The following is a 27,523-nucleotide window of genomic DNA, read 5'->3' as shown; positions in this document are numbered from 1 at the left end:
GAAAGCTTAATGGGTGTTTCTTTCATAATGGTCCACATATAAACACAGAAACGGTTACCAAGGAAGTCTGAGTAGTCTTTAAAGTAATTGTATGCATTAGATCTTAATGCAACACTGACGACGCATATGCTTTTAAAGGGTTGGCCCTGTGCACATATTTTAAGATATGTGAATTTGCTAATAAAACTCACTTTTTAAGCAGGTTTACTTTTTCTATTGACTACACTGGGGCTAGAATAATTCCCATTGCTATAATACCAATAAATTGATAGTTTTAAAAATGGTGCCGGGGTTGTAGCATTCCCTACAAAAACATTGTGTGTATATATATGTATGTGTGTATATATAATATATATATAATGCCTGGTGTCAAATGTATTATTATTATTGATAGTTTGATTTTCATAGATCCATTTTCCAATCTGCTTGTCAAATGTAGCATCCTGCAGAACCTGATTTCAGCAAGTACATGTTCCTGGATCTTCCTCTGTGTTGATCCTGGCACAACATTCCAACCAATCATATTTGAGGGACAAGTTTAAAGTTTATGTCAAGTTTAGGCTTACAACCAGAGTTAGGTGATTCTACATTAGTGTTATTTACCTATCATTTCCCTCTGATATAAGTGATGATGTAGTTTAATATAGTGTGATCACTAATTTATGGTAATAGCTTTTTCCAAAATACAATAGCAAACTTGCTCCTTTTTGTTTTTACCATTGTTGCAACAACAACAAAAAAAGCAAACAAATGGTTTATTATAATAACTGATTTTTACTGTCACTTTTTTTGTGAATCCTTGAATAAAAGTATTTGTTTTTTCTGACTTCTGAAATTTTGAACGGTAGTGTATAATGTTACAAAAGCTTTCTATTCCGATAAATGCTGTTCTTCTGAACTTTATGTTCTGCAGGATCCTACATTGCACAAACGGATTAGAAAATGGATCTTTGGAAATCAAGGCTCATACTGGCAAAGTGCAAGTTTCATAAATTCATAATCACCAACCCTTAATCTCTGACTCTTACATTTTACGGAAATAAAAACTACTAACGTTTTATTTTTTTCAACTGAAACAACCGGAAGAGAGAATATTATACAAAGCCGTGTTTAGAGCAGAAGTTATTGATCTCTTACATGAATATTACATGAATTGCTTTTCTTGCGAATGTCCAATAAAAATGCTGGACAGAGCAACAAAATTAGTGTAACGTTATTTCGTCTTTTTATGAAGCAACAACGCAACTATTCCTCCCGGAACGTTTTAATCCTGGTTTGTTTTCATGGGGAATGTGCGTTAGTCGAAACAGCCCCCTTGTTGGTGAGTTTATACTGCTAAATTCTTCACCCATTAAAAATGTAAAACGATTTCTAAAATGTATTATGTTACTGGATGTTTATGTGAATAATTAACGGATAAATAATCACTGCAATATTGCATAAAGAAACAGTAATACATTTAGATTTCATGATGACTTTAAAAATGTTATATTGTTTATATGAAATAGATTGTATAAAGTGTGCCGTGGGGAAATGGAAGCAGCCCTGTTTGCTCTCCCATGGGTGCCAGTGAATATCGGAGGTTCTGATCTCCTGGCTAAAGCCTGGTTCGGTGACACACAGTACCGGGTTCTGCTGAGTGACCTGAAAACAGTCTGGGAGGAAGAAATGAACGCAGACGACATTCAGAGTCGAGCACAGGCAAGAATGAACAACACTGCTGGAATCTAGTTGAAGTGACTTTAATTCAGTGCTTAAAAAGTCCAGTCAATCACACTAATATTATGCCAATGCGCACTTGGCACACAGAGCTCTAGAAAAACAACAGTGTCATTTGTTCAGTTGAAATCAAAGTTGTGTTTTTGTGGAAACATATTTTCTTCAAGGTTCTTTGATGACTAGAAAGTTCGAAAGAAAAGCATTTATTTGAAACATATATGTTTTGAAGCATTTTAAATGATATACTATTATATCCTAGCTGAATATTTTTTTTATTTTACACCAAACTGTTAAAATTGTAGTGTATTACGGTACACACACACACACACACACACACACACACACACACACAGAGTTGTGTTTTTGTGAATTGTGGGGACTTTCCAAAGGCATAATGGATTTTACACTGTACAAACTGTACATTTTATCCCCCTACACTGGCTACCCCTAAACCTACCCATCAACAGGAAACATTCTGCATTTTTACATTTTCCAAAAAACAATTTAGTATGTTTATAAATCCATGTATGGTCCCCACAATGTAGGTGATCTCAAGTTTATATTACAATGTCCCCACAATGTAATATAAATAAGTGTACACACACACACACACACACACACACACACACACACACACACACATTAATACATCTACTTTACCTTTGCTCAAATGAATGCAACCTTGCTGAGCAGAACCTGAACTTAAGACTTACAGAAACATTTAAAAAAAAAAAAAAAAATATTGATCAACATTGTGTGTGTGTGTATAATGATGGTATACACTGCACCCCCCCCCCCCCCCCAAAAAAATGTTAAGATTTAAATATACAAATGCTTTGAGTCTAAAGTTGGATCATTATTGCCATGATTATTATGTTTATATATGTTATATACATATATGGCAGTTCTTTTAACCCTAGTTAATGGAGTCTTTCAGTGAATCAATGAAAATCAATGAAATCATAGACTCTTAAGCATTTGCCAATTTAAATGTAAATGTACTTTTTTGCCTGGATATGTTGCATTGTTAGCCTGTGAATATTTCAAACTAATTTATTCTCTCTTCTTTTTCTCTGTATGATAGGATCTGAATAAGCGTCTAAGGGCACCAACACAGGCTTTTTTCTCTCATCTGTGTTCTGTGGCACGGCCTTGTTTCTCCAGTCAATATGATGATCCGATCTCTGCTGCACAGGTTGCTCTTGAAAGGCACGGCGACAGTCTAACAGTCAAACTCAAAAGTGAGCTGGCTGGGTTGCCGTTCTACTGGGAGTTCCGCTGCACCACAACACCTGTAGCCGTGGTATGAACCTTCCTTATATATTATACTATAGTCTCTTTGAAAATTTCATTCTGATTGGCTGGAAGGTTTAATGAAAGCTGTTGAATGCACAGGTAGTTCCAGTCAGTTTAATCACTGCTCCGTATTAATGCGCTGCTTTCATTGAAACACACACAAACATCTCTCTTCTCTCCTAATGATTAATTCCCATAACCGCTATAATTCATATACTCAAATAACTGTAATCTTAGCATACTGCTTTAGCTATGTGTCTAATTTAAAATGAACAAAATGCTAGATCTAATGTGCCGCAACTGACGAAAATAAATAGATAAAGTGTAATTTGTACCCTTCCGGTCAAATATTGTGGTGATTAATTAATTAAGTATTGTGGATAATTAATAACAGCTTTAACTTGTCAATGTTAGTAAGTGATTATTGAATAAGCGGGATAATCCACAGCTAGCAGTGCATTAAATTATTTCAATTGCTTCATGTCTGGTTTGGTTTTGCCTCTGCATCTGCATTAAAATCATTTAATGCACAGCTAGCCATGGAGTATCATACCACAGGGTTGTTGAATGCTTGATTCAGATTGGTTGCCAAACATTCAAAGGTGTGCAATTATTTTTCGGGTAAATGCACAGCTATGAAGTAGTTCCAGGTCTATTGACTGCATTAGTTCAATTTAACATTTACAAAAAAATATATATATTTTTATAATTTTATTGCAGCTAAAAAAAGTTTTTTGAGAAAATAAACTTTTTTTTGTGGGGGTCGAAACATATAAGGTAATGCAATACAATGATGATGCGAGATGTTTGAATATTTGTTCCTCTGAAGCCTGATATATCATATTTAATACTTATGTTTTAACATGATTTTTCTAAAATATATATATATATATATATATATATATATGTATGGATAAGTTAAGTTACCTAAGTTGCTGAAGTCCAGTAGATGTTCATTTTGAAATTTTACTTAAAATTTAACTAACAATTAGTTATTATTACATTTACTACTTTTAAAATCAGTGAAGATTTCACGGCAGGGACACATGAACCATAAGATATAGGTGGAATTTTTTAGAATTATATTAAGAGGCCTTTTACTTGCACTTAAAAATTAAAAATGATCAATCAGATGACAAAGGAAATTAGTAGACTCTGTAATAATTTAGAGACCGTAGAAATTAATTTCTCAAATACAATGCATTAGGTTTCCTAATAGTTTTTTAATGCACAAACTTGCTTGTGAATCAGGTGTGCAGGCAGCTGGTGCGCCCCCTGCTGGCAGTGAGTAGAGTCCTGCAGCGGCAAGTGGAGGATCTGGCTGCTCTCTTGGCTCGGAAGGATGCCGAGATACAGGACTATCAGGAGAACGGAGCTGTCTTGAGTAGAGGTAATGATCTCATTTGCGGTTTCGATGCAAATTCTCTCGTTTTTAGCTCACTGATGGTCATCTTAAACTCTGCCCTCACAGCCAGACTACAAACAGAGCCGTTTGACATGCACCAGTTCAGGGAGAACTTCTTCACACAGGTGCGAAGCATTTTTACATTCAGTCTCCTGCTAAATTTAGTCAGTCAGAACTAGCATGCATATGACACCATGATTGCTCAGTCCAGTATATGTACTGAACCAGGTCACTGGGCTCCTTCTAGGGTTTGTTATGGGAGAGAGAACAGCGAGAGCTAGACAGGAAGATTGACTGGATCTCTGTTTGACTCAGAGCTGAGGGTCACCACACACACACAGTGTATAATTAGGCTGAAGTGTGGTTTTTTGAACCCGAAGAGTGTTTGCAGTGACAGCTCTGTTGTAGCGTTGCCTCACACTGAACCGTCAATTGACTGGAGGCTGTTTTATTTCTTTTCCCGTCATTGTGTGTGTGTGTGTGTGTGTGTGTTTGAGTGTTTGAGTATTTCCTGCTTTTTTTGGTGGTGTGTGTGATTAGGACTGGGCCATATGAGGGTGCACTATACTATTATGCCATTGTAGATGTACAGTGAGAACCAAAAGTCTTAGACCATGGACATTTATGTTTCTAAAAAATGTTTCTATTTTTCCAATATATTTTTTTAATTAAATATATTTTTAATGACAGAATATATGATCAGTTCAACAGTTTGAATAAAATAAAAATAAAAAAAAGTTTACATGAATTTTAGTTTTATGACTTGAGAATGATCCAAAGATGGACCTGTGCTTTAATAGAAGTAAATAAAAATCATAAACTGTAATGAATATTAAATGCTTAATAAAATAATGAATTGTTATAATGAGCTAAAAAAAAAAAAAAGCTAAAACTGTAAAAATAAAATAAACATAAAAGGGTTAGTTCACCCAAAAACGAAATTTCTTTCATTAATGACTCACCCCAATGTCGTTCCACACCCGTAAGACCTCTGTTCATCCTCGGAATACAGTTTAAGATATTTTAGATTTAGTCCGAGGCCTTTCTGTCCTTTGAATGTAAGTGTATGCCCACTTGCTGTCCACGTCCAGAAGGTAATGAAATCATCATCAAAGTAGTCCATCTGTGACATCAGTTGGTTAGTTAGACTCTTTTGAAGCGTCGACAATACATTTTGGTCCAAAAATAACAAAAAATGTGATTTTATTCAGCATTGTCTTCTCTTCCACGTTTGTTTTCAAACCTCAAATAAAGATTCAAATGGTCGCGAATCAGCAGATTGATTTGTGATTCATATCACCAATGTCACGGGATTTTAGCAGTTTGCCAGTTTGACACTCAATTCGAATCTTGAATCATGACCGTTTGATTCTTTATTTGAGGAACACGGAAGAGAAGACAATGCTGAATAAATTCCTATTTTTTGTTATTTTTGGACCAAAATGTATTGTCAACGTTTCAAAAGAGTCTAACTAACCAACTGATGTCACAGATGGACTACTTTGATGATGATTTCATTATCTTCTGGACGTGGACAGCAAGCAGGCATACACTTACATTCAAAGGACAGAAAGGCTTCGGACTAAATCTAAAATATCTTAAACTGTATTGCGAGGATGAACAGAAAGAAATTTCATATTTGTGTGACCTAACCCTTTAAGTGCAATGTTAAACATATTTTATTTCAGCTAGTTGCCAAGCAACATTTCTCATTTTCTTTTTATTAAAATATATTAAACTACAATCTAATAAAAACTATATAGAAATAATTTAAAAAAACAATAATGAATAAATATGAGGAAAAATCCTTAAAAATTACTAAAACACATGAATCCAAAATAAAAAAATAAAGTTTTTACATATGTCTGTATACTGTGTATAATTATGTATATATAAATACATGTATATGTATATATAAATATGTATATATAAGATCAATTTTATATATATAATATATATATATATATATATATATATATATATATATATATATATATATATATATATATATATATATATATATATATATATATATATATACACTTATGTCAAAAAGATTCTATATAAGCAGAACTTTCATGTTTAATGGGTAATTAAATTTTTTCTAGTGATGAAATATGTTGACAAGCTTCTTAATTCATAAAATGTAATTAAAATAAATGCAACCAAAATTATGAATTTAAACTAAATCGACCATGAATGGTCCCATTTAAGGGGTTATATAGAACCTTTTGTTCTAAGAGCGTATTTTCACATTGCATTTTCATATAGAACTAGTCTATCACGCTTCTGACCGTTCTGCCTTACGGTCACTACAAACACACTGACCACAGTGGGAGGAGCCCTAAAATAGACCAGAGCTATGTATTTTGTATTTATTAGCTACTTTTTGTTCTCTTGATGAGTAATGTTCTCGTGGCTGAATAACAGAGTTATTTATTGGATTCAGCCCTGAGCTTTAATTTCAGTGCTGGCAGTCGTGCTTTCTGCATGAGGTGAGTCCTTTGATAGGTGTGTTTGTCTGTCTGTCTGTATGTATGTGCGAATCCACCGGCATTTCTCACTGGCCTGGTGAATGTGCAGTCAGATATGTGTGGCTTGACTTGATGGTGTGAGAAAAGGATATGAGTCTGCTCACCCACTCACTCTACTGTACCAAACACCGAGATACTAGTCCCATCTTAAACTGGTGGCATGACTCCATAGCTTTCACAGCTGATTGTTATCAGATGATCAGATAAAATAATTTGTACATATATATACACTGAGCCAGTAAGATTTTTTTAAAGGAAATTCATAATTTTATTCAGCAAGGACATTAAATTAATCAAAAGTAACAGTTAAGACTAATATTTTTTTAAACTGATTTCTATTTTAAATAATTACTGTTCTTTTTAACTTTCTTTAAATTAAATAATCCAGAAAAAAATAATGTAGAGTTGCACGATTCTTAATTAATTGCTAATCAAATTAAAACATGTTTTTAAATCCCACGATTCTGAATAGACAACCAAACAAGAAAACGTAATTTACTTGATGATCTGACAAAATGATAATTGCTGCAGTGCAGTCTATAGTGTTTATTTAATTTGAATTAATTATTTTACAAAGTGGTTTGAATGAATGATTCAATTAAAATGTAATTTATTTATGTGATAATGACATTTTCAGAATCATTACATTAAAAAAGGTTGTGCAGCTGCTAACATTTTTATGGAAACCATGATACTAGAACGGCACGATTAACCGTTAAAGAGCCCAAACTCGAGTCAAACGCCCACATGATCTTATGCCTTAATGGCAACCAAACAAAAAAACGTAATTTACTTGATCATTCAATGACTGGATGAATCTCTTGTGTATGATTGACACATACATTTTTTTAACAGTTGTCGCCACCTACTGGTGTAGCAAAGTAATTGTTACAATCTTTTTTAAAGGGATACTCCACCGCTTTTTCATATTAAACTGTTATTCCCTTAACTAAAACGAGTTGATACATACCTCTCTCATCTGAGTGCGTGCTCTTAATCGCTCTGACGCGCGGTGACGATCTGATAGCGTTTAGCTTAGCCCACTAAGCCCAGTTCATTCACTATGGTACCAAACAGAGATCAAGTTAGACGCGACCAAACACCTCCACGTTTTCCCTATTTAAATACAGTTACACAAATAGCTGAACGACCAAGTATGATGACACAAAATAAAACATGGCGCTTTTCTAAGCAGGTTTAAAAGGAGAACTATAATGTATGGCGGAATAGCACTTCTGAGAGTACTTTGACTCTGCGACTCGCCCCACCCACTCTCATTTCTGTAAAAAGGGGGGAGAGGGAGATGTGAAAGAGGATTTTTCACCTGTGACTTTTTACTGCGCCAAGTTGAAGTACTCTCAGGAGTGCTATTCTGCCATACATTATAGTTCTCCTTTTTAACCCACTTAGAAAAGCGCCATGTTTTATTTTATGTCACCATACTTGGCCGTTCAGCTATTCGTGTATCTGTATTTAAATAGGGAAAACGTGCAGGTGTTTGGTCGCTTCTAACTTGATCTCGGTTTGGACAAATTATGATAATATGTGTTTAAAAAAGACTGTTTGTGAAGCTGTTTTAAACATAGACCTACATGACAACTGCTTTCTCTGGATCAGTGGCAGAGCCAACACAGATTTGAACGTTCGCTGTGACAGTACTTGTCAAATAGCCGAATCGTTGCCATTTAAGCATAAGATCATGTGGGTGTGTGACTCGAGTTTGGGATCTTTAATGGTTAATCTAGTATCATGGTTTCCACAAAAATGTTAGCAGCCATCACATAAATAAATTACATTTTAAAATATATATTAATTTAGATTTCTGTAATAATGTAGTAATATTTTTTACAGTGTTACTGTTTTTACCAGTACTATATTTTGATTAAATAAATGCAGTCTTGGTGAGTATAAAAGACTTTTAGTCTTACTGAACCCAAACTTTTGAACGGTAGAGTATATCTGTCACAAAACAATGAGGATCTCAATTAATACATTTACACTACATACAAATCCTGCACATGAAAACAATCAAACTGTTGAATTTTGATTAACTGTCCAAATTAACTTATTCGTTTTAATGAATAAGATTCATATTTTTTGGTTACATTTTACAATTTTTCATTTGTTAACTACATTAGGTAACACGAGCAAACAATGGACGGTTTATTTCTACAGCATTGACTTATCTTAGTTCATGTTAATCTGAACATGTAAAGTTAGTTGATGCACCTTGAACTAACATGGACAAACAATATGAACAACTTTATTTGTATTACCTAACATTAACAAAAGGTTAAAGGTGAACTATGTAGTATTTTTGCAGTAAAATATCCAAAAACCACTAGGCCGGTGTTATATATTTTGTTCAGTTGAGTACCTACAATATCCCAGAAGTTTCCAACTATTTGTAAATTGTGAGAAAATTACTATTTTAACTAAGGACAGGGACGTTTCAACATTGCATTTGAGGGAGTCGCCTGTCAATTGCGTCATATCTGCGTTACCCTCGGTTTCGGCTTTTATTCCTCAGGAGCGCTTTACTCTTAGCAGTGTGAACAAGTGAACGCACGGAGTAAAGTCATAACATCGTTTTGAACACACTTAAACGTACCTTAATGATAAACAGAGCTACATTACCTCAAAATCATAACCAGAAGAGCGGATCTGTGCAGGCGCCCGGCGAATGTGTCCCGTCCCGTCATAATAAAAGTCCCGGTATTCGCGAGGCAGGTATTTGTTTAACAATCGCTCCAGCAGCTGTGCTCAGGTCCATAACACTCGGTCCTGCTCTGCTTTAGACTACAGTAACGTTAATAACCGCATGCATGAACGTGATTTCTGCCCGAGTCCTATTTTCCACCGGCTGTGATGAGAAGACCACATCTCCCAAGATGCTGCGCTCACACTTTGCGTCATCAAACTACGATTTGTTTTGAATAGGCGCCCTCCAGTGGACGGAAAGCTCCATAGTGCACCTTTAATACATCCTCTAAAATATATTTCTCTTTTTTAGTTCATGTGACCTTTTTGTAAAGTGTTACCAGATTTTTTTTAAGTGGCAATATTTGCTCTTTAAATTTGAATTTGAATTTTGAGGCTTTTTGCCATCATTTTCTATATAGCAGAAATACTTTTTGTGTCTATTGAAATGTGAGCTTGAACATTATTAGATTTTTTTTTTTGTGGACATATCAAAGTCATTTGATTGCTGCTGTCTCGCAATACAATGGGAAATTCCACTCCACACTGAAGAATCATTTAAGACCCAAGTCAGAATAAAAATGAAGGCGTGTTTGGAAAAATGTCTCGCTGAAATGCCAAACAAACATAGCAAGTCTCTGGAAAAATGGAGTCCGTTCTTGAGATTCCTGATCGGCAGAAGCCTGGTTGAGAGTGTATGTTTGATGGATGGATAGATATGCTGTTTGAAATGCTGTCTTTTGGCGGTCAAAACTTTAAACGAAGACATATTCCCATGAGTTTGTAAAGTTGTGTTTAAAGACTGCAAATGTCTACCCCACGCCGGTGATGCATACTCAGGGTTTTTGAGGGAAGGGAGAGTGTGAACGTTTACTTTGTGTTTTCAGTAGGCGTGTGTACTTTGCTTGATTAACACAAAGACTTGCTTAAGGGACCATATTAGTGAAGGTGCTGTCCTCATTGCAGGTCTTTTGAGGTTGAATACATTTCTGTGTGAATGTGTTTCAATGACGCAAACTGTTGGTTTTTTTAGGGTTGAAGCATAAAAAGAGAAAATGTTACCGTTGAGAAACCAGTTTTGGTTTGGCACTGATGAAGTTGACCCCATCCGGTTTACTAAACCTAAAGACCAGCACCCAAAACCATCATGTATCTGAGACATAATATAGATGTCCAACCGTTCAAGAGGTTGGGGTCCACCAAGGCTGCATTTATTTGATCAAAAATACAGTAAAACGGTAGCCTGACGTCATACTCAATTCAATTCAATTCAAGTCAGAATATGAGTCTGAAACTGCTCCATTGGGCTGTGATTATGAGGCGTGTTTCAACCGAACTAGGAAAGACATCAATTGGATAGACCTACAACCAATCAGAGCAACGTACCAAGCGACGCATTGTCAAACGTCAACAGAGCTCAACTGCACTGTGTTGCCAAGTCCGCGTTTTCTTCCGTGGTTGTTTTATATGTCCATGGGTTGAAGCGACTATTAGATATATAGACCCATGAGTGCGAATTTTAGCAGGCAATCTTGCCAAAATAACACACATTTTACCCCCCCAACACCATTTTTCCCCCGGAGAACCCCCCGAGAATCTATTGTTTAGGGCTAGTAGTTGGCGGATTTTGTTGTAAAAACTTGGCAACCCTGTCTGCACACGCGCTGGAACAAAACGATCTTAGCCGGTGTTGTAAAAAATAAAAGAATTTATTGATACACAGAGTACTTACCCAACATGATCATCATCTTTGAGAGAAATTGTGAAGGTGAATGCAAATACAAACAAGCTCTCCGTTTAGGATTCGAGTAAATAATTATGATCCAAGCCCCTTTGATGACGTGCATGATTACGTTCCTGTTTATCATCTGTCCATCATCGTCTAAAGCCCGCCCTGATGATTTCATTGGTCCGAACAGTTTCTGTTCGGGGATAATTACTCCTCTATGGAGCGATGCCAGAACGAATTGCCCGACCTAAAAATGTTGTGGGCGGGGCTAGGTTAGGCTGGCATCCAGGCTAGTAAGACAGTACCATTGTGAAATATGATTACAAAGAACTGTTTTCTCTTTGATTATATTTTAAAATGTAATTAAAGGATTAGATCACTTCAAAATGAAAATGTCCTGATATTTTAAGCTCAGCCTCATCTCATCCAAGATGTTCATGTTTTTCTTTCATCAGTTGAAAAGAAAATAAGTTTTTTGAGGAAAAATTCCAGGATTTTACTCCCCACCAATGACTTCCGCCTACGTCTAGTGTGACATTTTCAACGGTATTGTGTAATCACTGGCGAGCGGAGAGCAGCGTAAGTTGAGCAATTTAAGTTAAAAAGTATATTTACATTTTTAATCATCAGTACTAATAATTAACATTTTAATTTTAACCACCATTATTAGCAATTAGCTTTGCAATGAATTAACTAATAATCATGCAAATGCTGATGACGTGTTTGTCCCCAGTATTGAGCTACTGTCGTGTTGACGAGCAGCGAATTATCAAATTTCTCAAAAAATAAAAAATAAATGGTTCATACATTTTCCATACGGTTCCAAAAGGGGGTTCACAGCAGCTCCATAGAAGAACCTTTTTTGTGTCAGTTCTTAAAATAACCTCTCTTTTTGTGAAGAACATTTTAATAATCCAAATAAACTTTTTCTGCTATACAGAACCTTTTGTACAATGGAAAGTTTCCATGAATGATAAAGGCATAGTTCACCCCAAAATGAAAATTATGTTGTTTTAAACCTGTATGAGTTTTCTTTTTTCCGTTGAAAACAAAACGGAAAAATATGTCTTAAAATATGTTGGTAATCAAACAGTTGACAGTAGCCATTGACTTGCATAGTAAAAAAAAAAATATATATATATATATATAATATGGAAGTCAATGGGTGCCCTCAACTATCTGGTTACTAGCACTCTTTAAACATGAAGGGTGAGTTAATGATACCAATTTTTTCATTTTTTGTTTCTTAACTGAACCTTTAATGCCATTAAAAAAAAACTTTATTTTTAAGAACGTAGTATCGATTTAGCATAATTTGTGGGGAGGATATTTTGAAGTATGGAGAAACATTTTCCCCATGTCCCCCGTAAGTGCCACATTCTTGTGTGAGTTAGTGTGTGTTTTATTGTTAGACACTAGAATCTGTCAGATGTCTATGCCTTAATTCCAGCTGAAGCTCAAGACATCTCCCTGTAACTGAAGCTTTTGGCTCCTGGCCTTATAATCACCCCAATCTGATAACCATGAAACCCATTCAGGACCGCTTCAAGAGGTCAGATGTCTCTCGTTCTGTTATTCCTTCTCCCTCCATAGCTCTGCTCCAGTTTTCCACAGGGTGAGCTCTGATCTGTAATTAGTTAGCTGTAGCTGGGCTGTGGTTTACTCTGCCTACTTTGAACCCCTGAGAAGAGCTGCCCTGCCAGCCAAAACAAGAGTAACATCCCGTCAAACACGAGTCCCTCTCGTAAATGTAATCAATGGAAACATCGTAGAAAATGTAAAAATAGATGGCAAAAAGAGATAACAACATGGTTATCAATGCATTGCTTTGGTCGTTATGCAGTTGCTAGGGTGTTCTGGGAGGTTTTACCTGTTTTATTGTCTGTCCAGTCATGTAGAAAAGTAAACACACATCTCAACAAGCCACATAATTTGTTCTACAGTTTGTTCAAATTCCTAATTATGATAATAATATAATGTTTGTCTTGGTATGCACCACTAATAAAGAAAACTAAGGGAGTGTGAGACAGAGGGTGAACTGAGAAAAAGAGGTAATGGATATTTTTAGGAGGAGGGGTTTGACTGAATGAGAGCGAGGACAGATTTATAGAGGACTATAAAATGAAGCTCCTCTCTGGGTTTAATCCATGATGCCCATTTAAGACTTCACCTGCCTTTATTTGTTTCTCTATAGATTGTGTGTCTGTGTGTCAACCTGAATGCACACAGACTTGTGTCACTGTGGGGACATAAATGGAGGTCCCCATGAGAAAAAAAGCTTATAAATCATACAGAATTAGTTTTTTGAAAATGTAAAAATGCAGAAAGTTTTGTGTGATGGATAGGTTTAGAGGTAGGTGGGATAGATATGGTATACAGTATAAAAAACGTTACCTCTATAGAGTCACCACAAGGATAGTGAATCGTGTGTGTGTGTGTGTGTGTGTGTGTGTGTGTGTCTGTGTGTGTTGCTTGATTTTAGCTCAAATTCTGGTTCTGGTGTTTGGCCAGAATGGTGTTTGGAGGGTAAAATGTGTGTTATTTTGGCAAGGTTGCCTGCTAAAATTCGGCACTCATCGGTCTATATATCACATAATAGTTGCTTCACCCCTGCGGGGTGCAAACATAGAAAACAACCCGCGGAAAAAACGTGGACTTGGCAACACAGTGCAGTTGAGCTCTGTTGACATTTGACAATGCATCGCTTCAATGCTCTGATTGGTTGTAGGTTTATCCAATTGATGTCTTTCCTGGTTCGGTTGAAACACGCCCCATAATCAAAGCCCAATGGAGCAGTTTCAGACTCATATTCTGACTAGAATTGAGTATGACCACATCAGGCTAGATCTAAATGGGTAAATCCCATAGAACCTGTCAATTATTGGTCTGGGTCATATCTCACCTTAAAATCTAAATAAAATATTAATAAAATTATGTCAATTTTTTTGTATTTTTGGCACATTTCTGTACATTTCCCTCCCCATTTTTCTCACTTTGTAAATGACCAAAATCTTACATCAAAATATGATAATTTAATTTCGCCATAACAATATATATCACAGTAGTTATTTTTGCTTTGCTTTTTATTATAAAAAAGTTTTGATACCATTGAAATTTCATAATTTGTCAAAAAATGTAATATCCCACAAAAAACGAATGCGTGCATACATAAAAAGTCATGCTTACTGAAGACAAGTGAACAGTCAGTGATAAAAAAAAAGAAATATGACAACAAACTTCAATAGAACAAAGAAACAGACCTACCTGAAAAACTTCAAGCAATAGAAAAAAGAAAAAAAAAATTATATATATATATATATTGTATCCATCTGAAAGAATAGTCATATACACCTAGGGTGGCTTCAGGGTGAGTAAATCATGGGCTAATTTTAAGCGTGGTTCATTTTTGGGTGAACTATCTCTTTAAATTAAATGTATGTGTTTTTGATCAAATGTAGTCAACATTAGAGACTTTTTTTCATAAAATCTTACCAGCCTCAAACTTTTGAACAGTAGCGTATGTGCTTGTTAGTTGAGAACAATAATCTTAAGTCTTTTATGGTGAAATATGATCTGCATGTTTGTGTAAGGCCCACTCATAACCGTTAATAAGAATTCCGCTGCTGATGTCGAATTCAAAATCAAGTGGCACTTTTTTTTCCTTTTAATAGGGTGTACAAACCAAACACAGATATGAGATTGTAAAAATTGTAACAGAATAGTATGATATAATAGTTTTTCTTTATGTTCAGAAATATGGAACTATGCAAGACTGAAACCGCCACAGAATTTCCTAAGTGTATGAACCTATAGGTTAAGTAATTGTCAAGTTAATGAATAAGTCACAATTTTATTAAAAAAATTGGTAATGGTAATGTCTCTATATTTTACAACAAATTACCTGCCCTTTACCTGCTGAACACAAAACAAGAATTGGGACTCTCTGGAATCTTCCATTTAGAGTCTATTGGTTTAGAGTTCTTCCACAAACCACTAAAACCAGCCAGTGCTGGTGATCAAATTTGTTCTAATTAGTTCTAAGTATGATAATAATGTGATGTTTGTATTAGTATGCACCACTAATAAAGAAAACCTAAGGGAGCGTGAGACAGAGGGTGAACTGAGAGTAAGAAGTAATAGATATTTTAGGAGGAGGGGTGTGACTGAATGACTACTATCAAGTGTATATACTTGCCTTTCGCCAGCTAACTGTTGAACACAAAACAAGAATTGGGACACTCTCTGGAATCTTCCATTAGAATCTATTGGTTTAGAGTTTTTCCACAAACCACTAAAAACCAGCCAATGCTGTTTACCAGCTAGGAATAGGTGTATCAACATGATTCACTAACACATGAACCGCTTTTCCCTGACTCTTCCCCTCCTTGACGCACGCAGATGATGGTGGATGATACGGTATCAGCGTTTTTGTAAATCATCTGGTATCTGTGGTATTGTATAGTTGGCATATTTCAACTATTTGTTTTACTTATGCTTTTTCTGAAACAAAAAACAGCCTTAATTGATCAGTTGATATGACAAGAAGAAAAAAAAAAAAGATCAGGAGAGGAGAAATGATGTGAGGGGAGGCAGGAAGTGCACACTCATGAACTGTGGCTTCTCTCCTCACATTGCCCTCTCTGTCCCCAAAGAGGAACTCAAAGCATTCATTTATTTTTATGATATTTCAACAAACAAATAATAAAAATAAATCAATGTAAACCCCAAACGTCTACACGTACATTTAGGGGCCCTTCATTCATCCAGTGGTCACCAATCTCACCAGGTCAATATTTGTCGAGCTAATTTTGAGAATTTGTCCTCTCTGTTGTGAAAGAGAATGTGTTTGGGGAATGTGTGAATGCAGTCATCTTTACCCTTACCCTGTTTAACTTTTTTGTGTGCATTTTTTTTGACAATTAAGAACAATTCACTCCCGAATTCTCATTATCATAATGCATACTTTTAAGTCTATTTTCACTTTTTTTATTCTTAATTTTCCTCAGGCAGAATATAATTTGAATTCTTTACTGAGATAAAGTATTCATATTTGACTGTTTATGTGATCTCAGCATGGTGGCCCTCTTTACATAGAGTAAAATAGCTTCTTTCAGGCAAATTATATCACTGGTTTCATCTTAAGTATCGCATTTTAATGATTACTATTCATTTCTTTAGCAATAACTTTTTTTAATTTAATATTTAAATTAAATATAAATACTTTTTCTTGTATTAGATATGTGATGAGATTTAAAAGGGGGAAAAATGTTTACTTTTATTCAGCAAGTGATAGAACTCTTTTGTAACATTATAAATGTCTTTAGTTACGATTTCAAATAAATGAAAATTGAACTTTTTATTCATCGAAGAATCCTGAAAAATGTATTAGTTTTCACAAAAGTATTTAGTAGCAAAAACACTGAGCACAGATTATAATTGATCAAATAATTTACCAAATCAGCATATTAAAATGATTTCCACATATCCCCTTTTTCCATTAAAAAAGTTTTCCATCTAACGAAATGAATAGCACTTGTCCAGAAATGTAATTGTCCAAGACAGTTCCTTTATGGAGACTAATAAGTAACTGAAATTGAATGTCTTCTCTTTCTTTATGGTTGGGTCATTCATTCTCTCTCTTGTTTTTTTTTTTGTTTTGTTTTTTGTCTCTTAGATTGTTCCACAGATGGGTGTGACGCTGGACAGTTTGGGTTTTGACTCAGAGTTGCAGGCCCTGTACATGGCAGTGAGCTCGGGGAAAACGGGTCAGAAACGCAAACGCTCTCTTGACAGCAGCCCTGCGTCAGAAGACAACCACGTCGCTGAACCTGATCACCTACAAATCACTGATTTCCCCAAAGGTTACTGCCTTACAGACACTGAGCTTAAAACATGGGTTAAAGGAGTCTTTCCAAACCCATATGTCTGTCTTCTGTGTAACACAAAATGAAATGTTTTGCAGAATGTCCTGGCTGCACTTTTTTCTTAAAAGGAGTGTTGCGCCCAAATATCATACACTGAGAATACGCGGCAAAGTGTAACATTAGTGGTGTTAACTATCATTGACTGTTGTTGTGTCTCGTGACCAAAGTTTATGGATGTCAAATTTGGTGTGGTGCATCTAAATGCGCCACATAATTTAATAGACGTGTAGATGTTAAGGGGATAGGTGAACCTGATTTGCTCCTGGAATAACATCTTTGTTGATCTTGGAACAGCATTCCAAATCAACCAGTCAGATATGAGGGACAAGTTTACAGTTTATGTCAAGTTTAGGCTTACAATCAGGGTTTGGTTCTGGTCAAATCAGTTCACTCTAATTTTAGGGATACGTTATGGTTATGGTTAGGTTTAGCGGTAGGGATAGGGTAAGGACAGAATTTTCAGAGAAAAATGTTGTTCCAGGAACATGTCTTACCTGGCAAAATCACAGTGACCAGTTCATCTTCAAACACAAATGAATATGTTTTAATGAAACCTGAGAGGTTTCTGTCTCCCCATTGAAAGTCCAGGTAACCAAAATGTAGAAGATCCAAAAAGGTCATAAAGGACATAAATTGTCAAATTAATCCAAATGAATCTAATGATTTAATCCAAGTCTTGGTAAGAGATATTAGTTTGTGATGAACAGATTTCAATTAGGCTTTAAGATGTAAACAATGGTCGACTCGCATACGTGGAGCACATCGCATATGGCAAGCAAAGAAACTCCTCAAACATGCCAGTGTTGTGCGCTTTTGGTTTATATGTGATGAATTTTATTTTTATGTGATAAACCTTTAATGAGACAGTTGCACTGGCAGGTGCTATTTTTGGTGATTTTTAAATTATGCTTAAAGTGGCTATATGTAAGAATTTTTGCTAACACTTTTAATGGTCCTTTTTGAACATTCTGTTGACTAAACATTCACATTGCTATGATCAGATGCTTTCTGCTTTCTCATTTTTATTATGCGTTTATTTTATTATTGAGAGGAAAGCGCAGCACATTTTTTACACATTCAACTAATTGTCACTTTCAGCTGCATGCTGTCAGGATGCTCATTAACAGTATATCTCAGCAAAGATATTTCCAACTTTTTTGTACTTCTAAGCAACTAATGAAAAATTAGTTTGCCATGAGAATATTGTGTGTTACATGTCCATGAGCTATAATTTGCTGGCTTCAGTTTACTTAATGGCCACCGGTCCTGATAATAACAAGGGTTTCCAAATTCTACACATATCCCCTTTAAATTACGATCGCTCCTTCACACATTTTATGACATCAGAATTTATATGGAACACTTTTGTGAACACTGTTTTCGTCTCCTTTTGTGTTACACAGAGGAAAGATTATATTTGTTTGCAACAATAAATGATATAGGGTGAATAAATGATGACAGTTTTCATTTTTGAGTGGTGTTTTTGTTTGCTGTGCTGTTGCAGGTGTGGCGTCTTCACTGGCTTCTCAAGAACAGAATTATGTCAAAGGATCATCAGGAAGACCTCTGGTGGCAGACAATAAACAGGTTTGGTCTATTCCTTTGCCATGTGCTAGTTGTTTCTAATGTTATACTTATTCTTGTCACAATTTAACAAAATAAATATTCAAGTAATTCTTTCAGAGAACCGTAATGCCATGAATACTGCGTTTTAGAGAACGTAACTGACACGTTCACTTTTCTTTTTTTATTCTCATTGTACCATGAACACAACATTGCTGAGCCATAGGCTGGCAAAGTTTGACCACTATGTTTGTTTTTAGAGGCTCTGGAACTTCAACAAAAAAAGACAGAAGGTCTTCTTCAGGACAATTTTACCATAAATCTGAAAAGGCTAGAAAATGTTACTCCCCTTGATATGTTTCAAGTGATATTCTGGGTTAAATATAAATTAAACTCAAACAAAACGTGTGCATAAAATGCACCTACAATTGATGTCTATGGGGCACCGTTGCATGGTTTCCCCTTACACTTGCATTTAACTGTTAACTGATAGTCTTCAAATCGATTCACAAATCAAGCTATCAAGCTATAATAATTTTCTGTGGTAGTTAACAGAAATTCAACTATACGTGGTTTGCCAGATTTTTAATTTAAAGGAACTAAAACCAATTCTGAATGATTCCTTCAGACTATCCCGTTACCTTCTACTGCTGCTGCTGGTTCTGAGGAACGTTCCACCTCACGGACGAAGAAGAAGAAAGCAATGGGGCTTTTTCGGTGACAGTTCATGCCTCTGAACCAAATAGCACCAGATGTGGGATATTTTGTGCGCAGTGGGATGGTTGGAACTCAACTGGCCTAATTCCTCGGTTAGAAAGAACAGCAGCTACTCCAGAGTGAAGATTGACAATACTAATGTTTATTAGGCCATCCAATTGCAAGGAATAAACAGGATTGCGTGGGTATACATAAATGTGTGTGTGGTTTCTGTGAGAGAACAGAATAAATATGATAAATATACATAATCATGACATGACAGAAGATATACTAATATATTAGTTTACAATAAGAACTGTAACTATACACTGATAAGATTTGTAACGGTAAACCTGAGCTTATTTGTAACATATAACCGCTAAATGCAGCTACATTAAATGGAGCGGGCTACCGCACCCGCTGTTAACAAGCGGTGTCGAATTACAAAGTGTGTGCGCTGCTTCAGCACTGCCGCGCGCTCTTTATTAACAATTGTTAATATGTCAAGCAGACACTGGAAAATGTTTTTGTCAACATACATGATAATCAACTATTTCTTACGAACAAATAAACATTGTTCATAGCACAATAACTGGATGATTCTTCTAATAGGTGAGCATTACACCGAGTGAATATATATTGACCTTATATTAGTTCTGAGGTAATATTAACTGAATTACGCAATGACACACTCTGAAACACATCTAAAGTGATAATAAATATTGTTACTTACGGAGTTATTAACGCACAGTAATACCACACAAAGCAAAACAGACTTTAAAGGAATAAACAAAGCCAGGAGAACTCCTCTCGATGCTGCTGAAAACGAAACCTTTTTGCGCATGCACCAGACAAGTCTGAACAAGTTTGACTCGCGCATGCGTGAGACAGGGAATTTTGTACAGCCGCCCCACAAATTTAGGTAGGAAATTTGTAAGTCCACAAAAGGCCCCACCACTACTAGTGCTGCAAACTAATTTTTAGGCATTTCAGGCAATACAATTAGTTTAGCAACAGGGCGGACATATGTGTTGCCTTTAATGTCCACTTCCACGGCTCTTATTGCACCATCGTCACTTGGTAGGACTCTGGTTACCTTACCGACTGGCCATTGGGCTCTGGGAAGTTGAGAATCCACAATCAATACAACCTGATCGACTGCTAGGTTTTGTGTGATGTTCTGCCACTTCTGTCGAAGCTGGAGACTGGGTAGGTAGTTCCTAAGGAACTGGGTCCAGAAGTGATCGGCAATCACTTGGCTGTGTCTGTAGCGTCGCCGTCCAAGTAGATTGCTGGGTCCATACACAGCCTGAGGTAGAGAAGAGTCCTGCCGCCCCATAAGCAGCAAATTGGGGGTAATAGGATCAGGATCCGCTATATCAGATGATACGTACCCCAGGGGTTTCGAATTTAGGATGCCTTCCACTTCGATCAACACTGTGGTAAGGACTTCCTCCGAGACGGTATGATCTTTCAGAACAACTTGGAGCGAAGCTTTGACGGATTTAATTTCCCTCTCCCATACTCCTCCGAAGTGCGGTGCGTGAGGTGGGTTGAATTGAAAGGATATTTTCTGTTTGGCTAGTTGCTCTTGGAGGGATGGTTCCATTTCGGCAAAGGCTTCAGAGAGCTCACGCTCTCCACCCCTGAAGTTGGTACCTCTGTCGCAGATGATCTCAAAGGGCTTTCCTCTCCTTGCTATGAAGCGTCTGAGGGCTAGTAAAAAAGAATCTGCGTCCATGCTGCATAACAATTCGATATGTATGCATCTTGTAGTGAGACATTTAAATATTATGCCCCATCTCTTTTCTTGCCGTCTGCCAATTTTGATCAGATATGGCCCAAAACAATCAACTCCTGTCGACCAGAAGGGAGGCTGGTTAATCCTCAGACGGGAAGCAGGCAAGTCTGCCATTTTGGGTACAGTGGGCTTGCCACGCCATTTCCTACACTCAGCGCATTGTCTCTGGTGCTTTTTGACCACCTGGCGGCCTCTGAGAACCCAATAGGTTCGCCTTAACTCTGCAAAAACCCTTTCAGGACCTGCGTGCATCAGGCGGTCATCAAAGTCTTGGATTAACAGTTTTGTTATGGGGTGTTCTGGTGCCAACACGATAGGGTGAAGTGTATCCTCTGATAATGTTGCAGCTTTGCGTAATCTACCACCCACTCTAATCAGATCAAGGTGAGAATCTAACGTTGGAGCAAGGGAACATAATCGACTGTTTGAATGCACAGATTTATTGGCTTTAAGAGCATGCACTTCATCAGGAAAACTTTCCATTTGTGCACGTCTGAGTACAGCCGTTTCAGTCTCTATACGTTCTGTCGCTGACATAGGGGGTGCTGCCGCCCCATGAAGAGAGTGATATGTGGTCATAATGAGGTCATCCCATGATTTGCAGTCATCTACCTTCGGTAAAGAGGCATGACTGATTGAGATATTACCACAGAATGAGGATTTACGGAGTTCTTCTGAATCTTCAATTGCCATTGAAGGGTGGATTGGCCAGTGTTCTGAAGATTGTTGCAGAAATGCTGGACCTTGCTTCCATCTACTGGGATGGGACAGATATATGAGGGTCTTACCGCGAGTGATATCGTCAGCGGGATTGTTATCTGAGTCCACGTATCTCCAGTTCTCATATCCAACGAGGTCTTGGATCTCTGCGATTCGCGTGCCAACGAACACTTTGTAATTGCATGACTCAGACTGTATCCAGTGTAGTACAGTGGTTGAATCGGACCACATTACCGTTTGCCTGATATCAAGTGTAAGCTCTGTGTTCAGTGTCTTGGCTAGCTGAGCTCCCGACAATGCTGCAGAGAGCTCAAGGCGGGGCATGGAGAGTTGCTTCTTGGGTGCCACCCGTGACCTCGCCATGATGAATGCAACTTGAATGTCATCGCCCGTTTCCACCCGTAGGTAAGCCACAGAGCCATATGCCTTCTCCGAGGCATCACAGAAGACATGCATATCGATAATAGAGGTGGTGTTATTGCATGCTGGTGTGTAACACCTGGGCAGTGTTATTCTCTGTAGGTCAGGAAGCTCTTCTTCCCAAGTGTGCCATTCTGAGAAGATGTCAGCTGGCAGAGGTTCATCCCAACCTCCAACCCTCTTCCATAGTGTCTGCACCAGGATTTTGGCCCTTGTGGTGAAAGGGATGATGTATCCGAGTGGGTCATACTGGCTAGCCAGGATGCGATAGACACTTCTCATTGAGGTTTCCCCAATTGTTGACACAGACCTGTGCTTATAGCCTAAAATGTCCTGTGAGCAGTGCCACACAAGGCCGAGGGTTGACTCTTGCGGATCAGTTTTGTTTGCAGAAAGCCACAGCTCACAGCCTACTGATTTGGCTTCAGCGGGTAAATGTGCAATCACACCGGGAACATTGCTAGCCCACTGCCTTATGTCAAAGCCACCAGCCGCTAATACTGCTCTAATTTTGTCAATGAGTTTCTTAGCCTGATGCTGAGACTGGAGAGACTGTAAGCAATTGTCCACATAGAAAGACTGCTGAACAGACTCAACTACATCTTCATTGCCTTCCTTGTTGTCTCTGACATGTCTCTGGAGGGCATAAGTAGCGCAGCATGGACTACAGGTTGTCCCAAATGGTAATACTCGCCATTCATAGATGTCTGGGCTGCGATCTCTTTCCATGTCTCTCCAGAGAAAGCGAAGCAGTGGCTGATCTTCCGGTAACAGTCTGATCTGGTGAAACATAGCTCGTATGTCTCCACTTATGGCAATGGCATACTCCCTGAACCTGAGCAGGACTCCCAACAGTGGTGGACCAAGAGTAGGACCAGGTAGTAGATTGTCATTCAGATTCATTTGATTGTAAGTGAAAGAACAATTGAAGACCACCCGGGCTTTGTCATTGTGGAGCACAATGTGGTGAGGAACATACCATAAATCACGGGAATTAGCTGCTTCTGGATCAGTTATTCGTACTGCATAACCTGCCTCTTCAAGTTTGTGTATCTCTTTGTTGTACATTTTTGCCAGGTCAGGATTCTTTACCAGGCGACGTTCTGTGGCTCTTAAAAGGGCCATGACAGCGTTGGGTGTTGCCTGCAGTCTAGCTGCATCCCGCTTGTAAAGTAGTGGGGTAGCATAGCGGGTTGTACCATCAACTGTAACACGTACCGATTTCTCCTCCAACATGGCAAGTGCAGATCTATCTTGTCTGGAGCGGACTACTTCTTTCTCATTTCTCTGGGGCAGTATGTCAAGCTGCCACAATCGCTCCACATGTTGACGTAAATCTTGCGTTGGAGAAAGGAAGGTAGTGTGGAGGCATACATCTACGTTTGAGGGATGCTGGAGAAATGTTGTTGGCCCTTGAACTGTCCAGCCAAGAAGTGTGTGTACCGCTATAGGGCTACCAAGCGGTCCCATTCGGATTGGGCAGTTTGGTGTGATCAACTGTGGATAATCTGATCCAATGAGTAGCAAAGGCTGCACTCTAGTGAACTCTAGCAAGGGAATGTCCCTGAGGTGTCCATATCTTCTCTTCAAGGCGTCCGCGGGACATGACTGCTCAGCAAGGTTGAGATCTGCGGCTGTGAATGCGTTCCGAATCACATGTTTAACACTTAAGTGTGATAGAGCAGATACCTCGAATGAGACTGTGGTTCCTCTTAGCTGAACAAGGTCTTGTCTTATTGTTCGAAGAGTCAAGTTTTCCTCAGATCCTTTCAAACCTAGATGTTTGACTGCTGCTGGCAGGAGGATCGTTCTTTCAGACCCATCGTCCAACACGGCATGGGTGTCCAGGAACCTTTTGCCACTGCGAAGTCTTACCGGGACAACTTTTAACATTACTCTGCCTGAATGACTGGCCTGGTCCAAATAAACCTGAGAAGTGGTTGTGCTCACTGTGAGTATGCTTTGGTTTTCTGCCTTGACTGCAACTTCATGCAAAACGGGCAGGTGGAGTCCCCCACATGTAGAGCAAGTTTTCTTGAGCGTGCAGATGTCTTGTTTGTGACCTCGACCACACCTCCAGCATTTACTGTGCTCACTAATCCAGCTTCCTCTTTGTGTGTGGTTCAACTTGCAAAAGGCTGCACAAGCATTGAGATAATGTTCATGGTTGTTGCAGTAGGGACAAAAGGGCTTGAAACGCTCCCGCTTTTTAGCTGTAGCTGCCATTTTGGTGTCTGTGAGGGAGCTGGTGGGCAAATGAATGGCTCTAGGTTGTTCACTGCCTGTGAGAATTGTGGCTGCTCTGGCTCTGGGCTGAAAAGGAGGTTTCTGATCTCGCCGGAAGGGTTCTGTATGCACTGGCCCTGTAACACGCCTAGATATTTGAATGGCCTGAGCCTTCCTCTCCAGCCACTCTGCAAATTCTGGCAATGTGTAAGTCCTGGAACTGCCACTCACAATGATGTGCTGGTTGAGGCAGTACTCTATGAATGAGTCTCTATAGCTGACAGGCAGTTTGGTCAGTAGGGTGTCAACGTGGGAGCCACATTGCAGTTCGTATCTAGAGGGCCCATGCATTGTGTTCAACATGCCCACCAGTGTATTAACAGCCGAAGAAAAGTCCTCAAATCCCTGCGCATCACCTGGTCGGATAGCTGGTGCATTGAGGATAGCTCTTAGCTCGCTCTGAATTAACTGTCTTGGTTGACCGTATCGCTGTTCAAGAGCCTGCATTGCACTGGTGTAGGGAAATGGGCTGTTGACATACCTTTTAGCTACCTGGTAAGCGGCAGGCAGATGCAGATGATCCAAGAGCACTTGATATTTATAGTCCTCTGTTAGATGTCTGTGTGGGCCAAGGATACTGTCCAGTCCCTTCTTAAGCATAAGGAAATCACTCTCTTTCCCTGAGGAGAAGACTACCAGCTTTGGTTTGGGGATGCCGTAGGAAGACGCAATGGCCATTTCCATCAGTCCAGGTTCCACAGGGTTGATGGGATAATCATACTGTGGTTGTGGTCCAGGCCAAGGAGGTAGATGCAGAGGTAGTGGTTGATAAGGTCGTTGAGGATGCATCACTGGTTGCGCTGGTACAGGCTGCACTGGAGCTGGCACCGTCTGCTGGTACTGTGGCTGCAGTGCGGCTGGTGCAGATTGTACAGCCGCTAACTGACGTTGCGGTTGCACATAAGTGTGTGCTGGCTGTACAGAAGCTGATTGATGTGCTGGCTGTATGCGGGCCGGTGCAGCCTGCAAAGGAGTCGGCTTATACTGTGGCTGTACCTGAGGATAGGCAGGCAGAACAGGCTGAGCAGCTGTGTGGGGCCATGAGTCTGATCGTCGGAATTCTGCAAATTGTCTCTGAGGCTGTGGCTCTGGCAGGGAAGATCCACGACCTATATTTGGTGGCTGCATGATTGGTTGCGGCTGCGGCTGCGTAGCTGGCTCGTGGTAAAGTGTCTCCTCATATTGTGGGGATGATGCTACAGTCACAGAGGGTTCTAATCCAGGGTTACTGAGTTCAATGTGAGGAAGACTCTGGTAGTGTCCGTAAACAGGAGATCTAGCAGCCTGTCGTACACTGTCCATTCTGATTTGAAGCTCTCTCATTTCACTGCTTAAATCTTTCCAACGGGCCTCTAAGTGATGCAGCTTTCCCCGTTCAAATTCTCTGTTCCCTGTAGCAGGAGTGATATAGCCCCTATAGGGATCCTGGTTTGCTTGAGATATTCCTTCAGTGACCTCTGCTGGTGAAGAATAAACATGACACGGAGATGGATAATCAAGCACATAATCCTCCAAGTAGGTGGGCACCCGCCGGGTACGACTTGGACGAGGATCTGGCTTTTGTCCTCCCTCATAGAAATCTCTGGATGTAGCCATAGCGCAGCTGATGTCCCGTAACTCCGGCTCGAAGGACCAATTTGTGGGATATTTTGTGCGCAGTGGGATGGTTGGAACTCAACTGGCCTAATTCCTCGGTTAGAAAGAACAGCAGCTACTCCAGAGTGAAGATTGACAATACTAATGTTTATTAGGCCATCCAATTGCAAGGAATAAACAGGATTGCGTGGGTATACATAAATGTGTGTGTGGTTTCTGTGAGAGAACAGAATAAATATGATAAATATACATAATCATGACATGACAGAAGATATACTAATATATTAGTTTACAATAAGAACTGTAACTATACACTGATAAGATTTGTAACGGTAAACCTGAGCTTATTTGTAACATATAACCGCTAAATGCAGCTACATTAAATGGAGCGGGCTACCGCACCCGCTGTTAACAAGCGGTGTCGAATTACAAAGTGTGTGCGCTGCTTCAGCACTGCCGCGCGCTCTTTATTAACAATTGTTAATATGTCAAGCAGACACTGGAAAATGTTTTTGTCAACATACATGATAATCAACTATTTCTTACGAACAAATAAACATTGTTCATAGCACAATAACTGGATGATTCTTCTAATAGGTGAGCATTACACCGAGTGAATATATATTGACCTTATATTAGTTCTGAGGTAATATTAACTGAATTACGCAATGACACACTCTGAAACACATCTAAAGTGATAATAAATATTGTTACTTACGGAGTTATTAACGCACAGTAATACCACACAAAGCAAAACAGACTTTAAAGGAATAAACAAAGCCAGGAGAACTCCTCTCGATGCTGCTGAAAACGAAACCTTTTTGCGCATGCACCAGACAAGTCTGAACAAGTTTGACTCGCGCATGCGTGAGACAGGGAATTTTGTACACCAGATGTGGACACTTTTATTTTCTGAATGCTTTATAAACAGTTTTATTCCTCTTAGGTCAAATTTGTACGTGATTTTGGACATTTTAATGTTGGATTTTATTCTGTATGCCCATCTTAAAGTTTTTGTGTCTTAAAAGTAATGAATAAAATATTGCCTTCCTTAATACTGGGTCAACTGGAATATGGTTAATATAGTCTCAGCCTCAGACGTCATGCTTATGGATCGCTGGCTGAACATCTGAT

The 27,523-nt window shown here is 38.4% G+C and overlaps 2 protein-coding genes across 2 annotated transcripts in view; both read left to right on the top strand.

Moving 5' to 3' along the window:
- hs6st3a (heparan sulfate 6-O-sulfotransferase 3a) overlaps window positions 1-27,523 on the top strand; it is a 292,872-nt gene that overhangs the window by 99,218 nt on the left and 166,131 nt on the right. The gene's annotated exons all lie outside the window — the stretch shown is intronic.
- nhej1 (nonhomologous end-joining factor 1) lies at window positions 1,084-27,523 on the top strand. Its single transcript, XM_067458273.1, has 9 exons — window positions 1,084-1,321; window positions 1,509-1,701; window positions 2,804-3,022; window positions 4,267-4,405; window positions 4,487-4,545; window positions 17,058-17,244; window positions 18,812-18,894; window positions 19,499-19,628; window positions 27,289-27,523. The coding sequence occupies exons 2-8, from the start codon at window positions 1,534-1,536 to the stop codon at window positions 19,589-19,591; spliced, it is 948 nt and encodes a 315-aa protein (XP_067314374.1). The 5' UTR covers window positions 1,084-1,321; window positions 1,509-1,533; the 3' UTR covers window positions 19,592-19,628; window positions 27,289-27,523.

This window comes from Pseudorasbora parva, chromosome 12, assembly GCF_024679245.1.
Source record: "Pseudorasbora parva isolate DD20220531a chromosome 12, ASM2467924v1, whole genome shotgun sequence".
In the NCBI taxonomy this organism is placed as follows: Eukaryota; Metazoa; Chordata; class Actinopteri; order Cypriniformes; family Gobionidae; genus Pseudorasbora; species Pseudorasbora parva.
The sequence above is the reverse complement of the archived record's forward strand: the minus strand, read 5'-3'. Positions and strand labels throughout refer to the sequence as shown.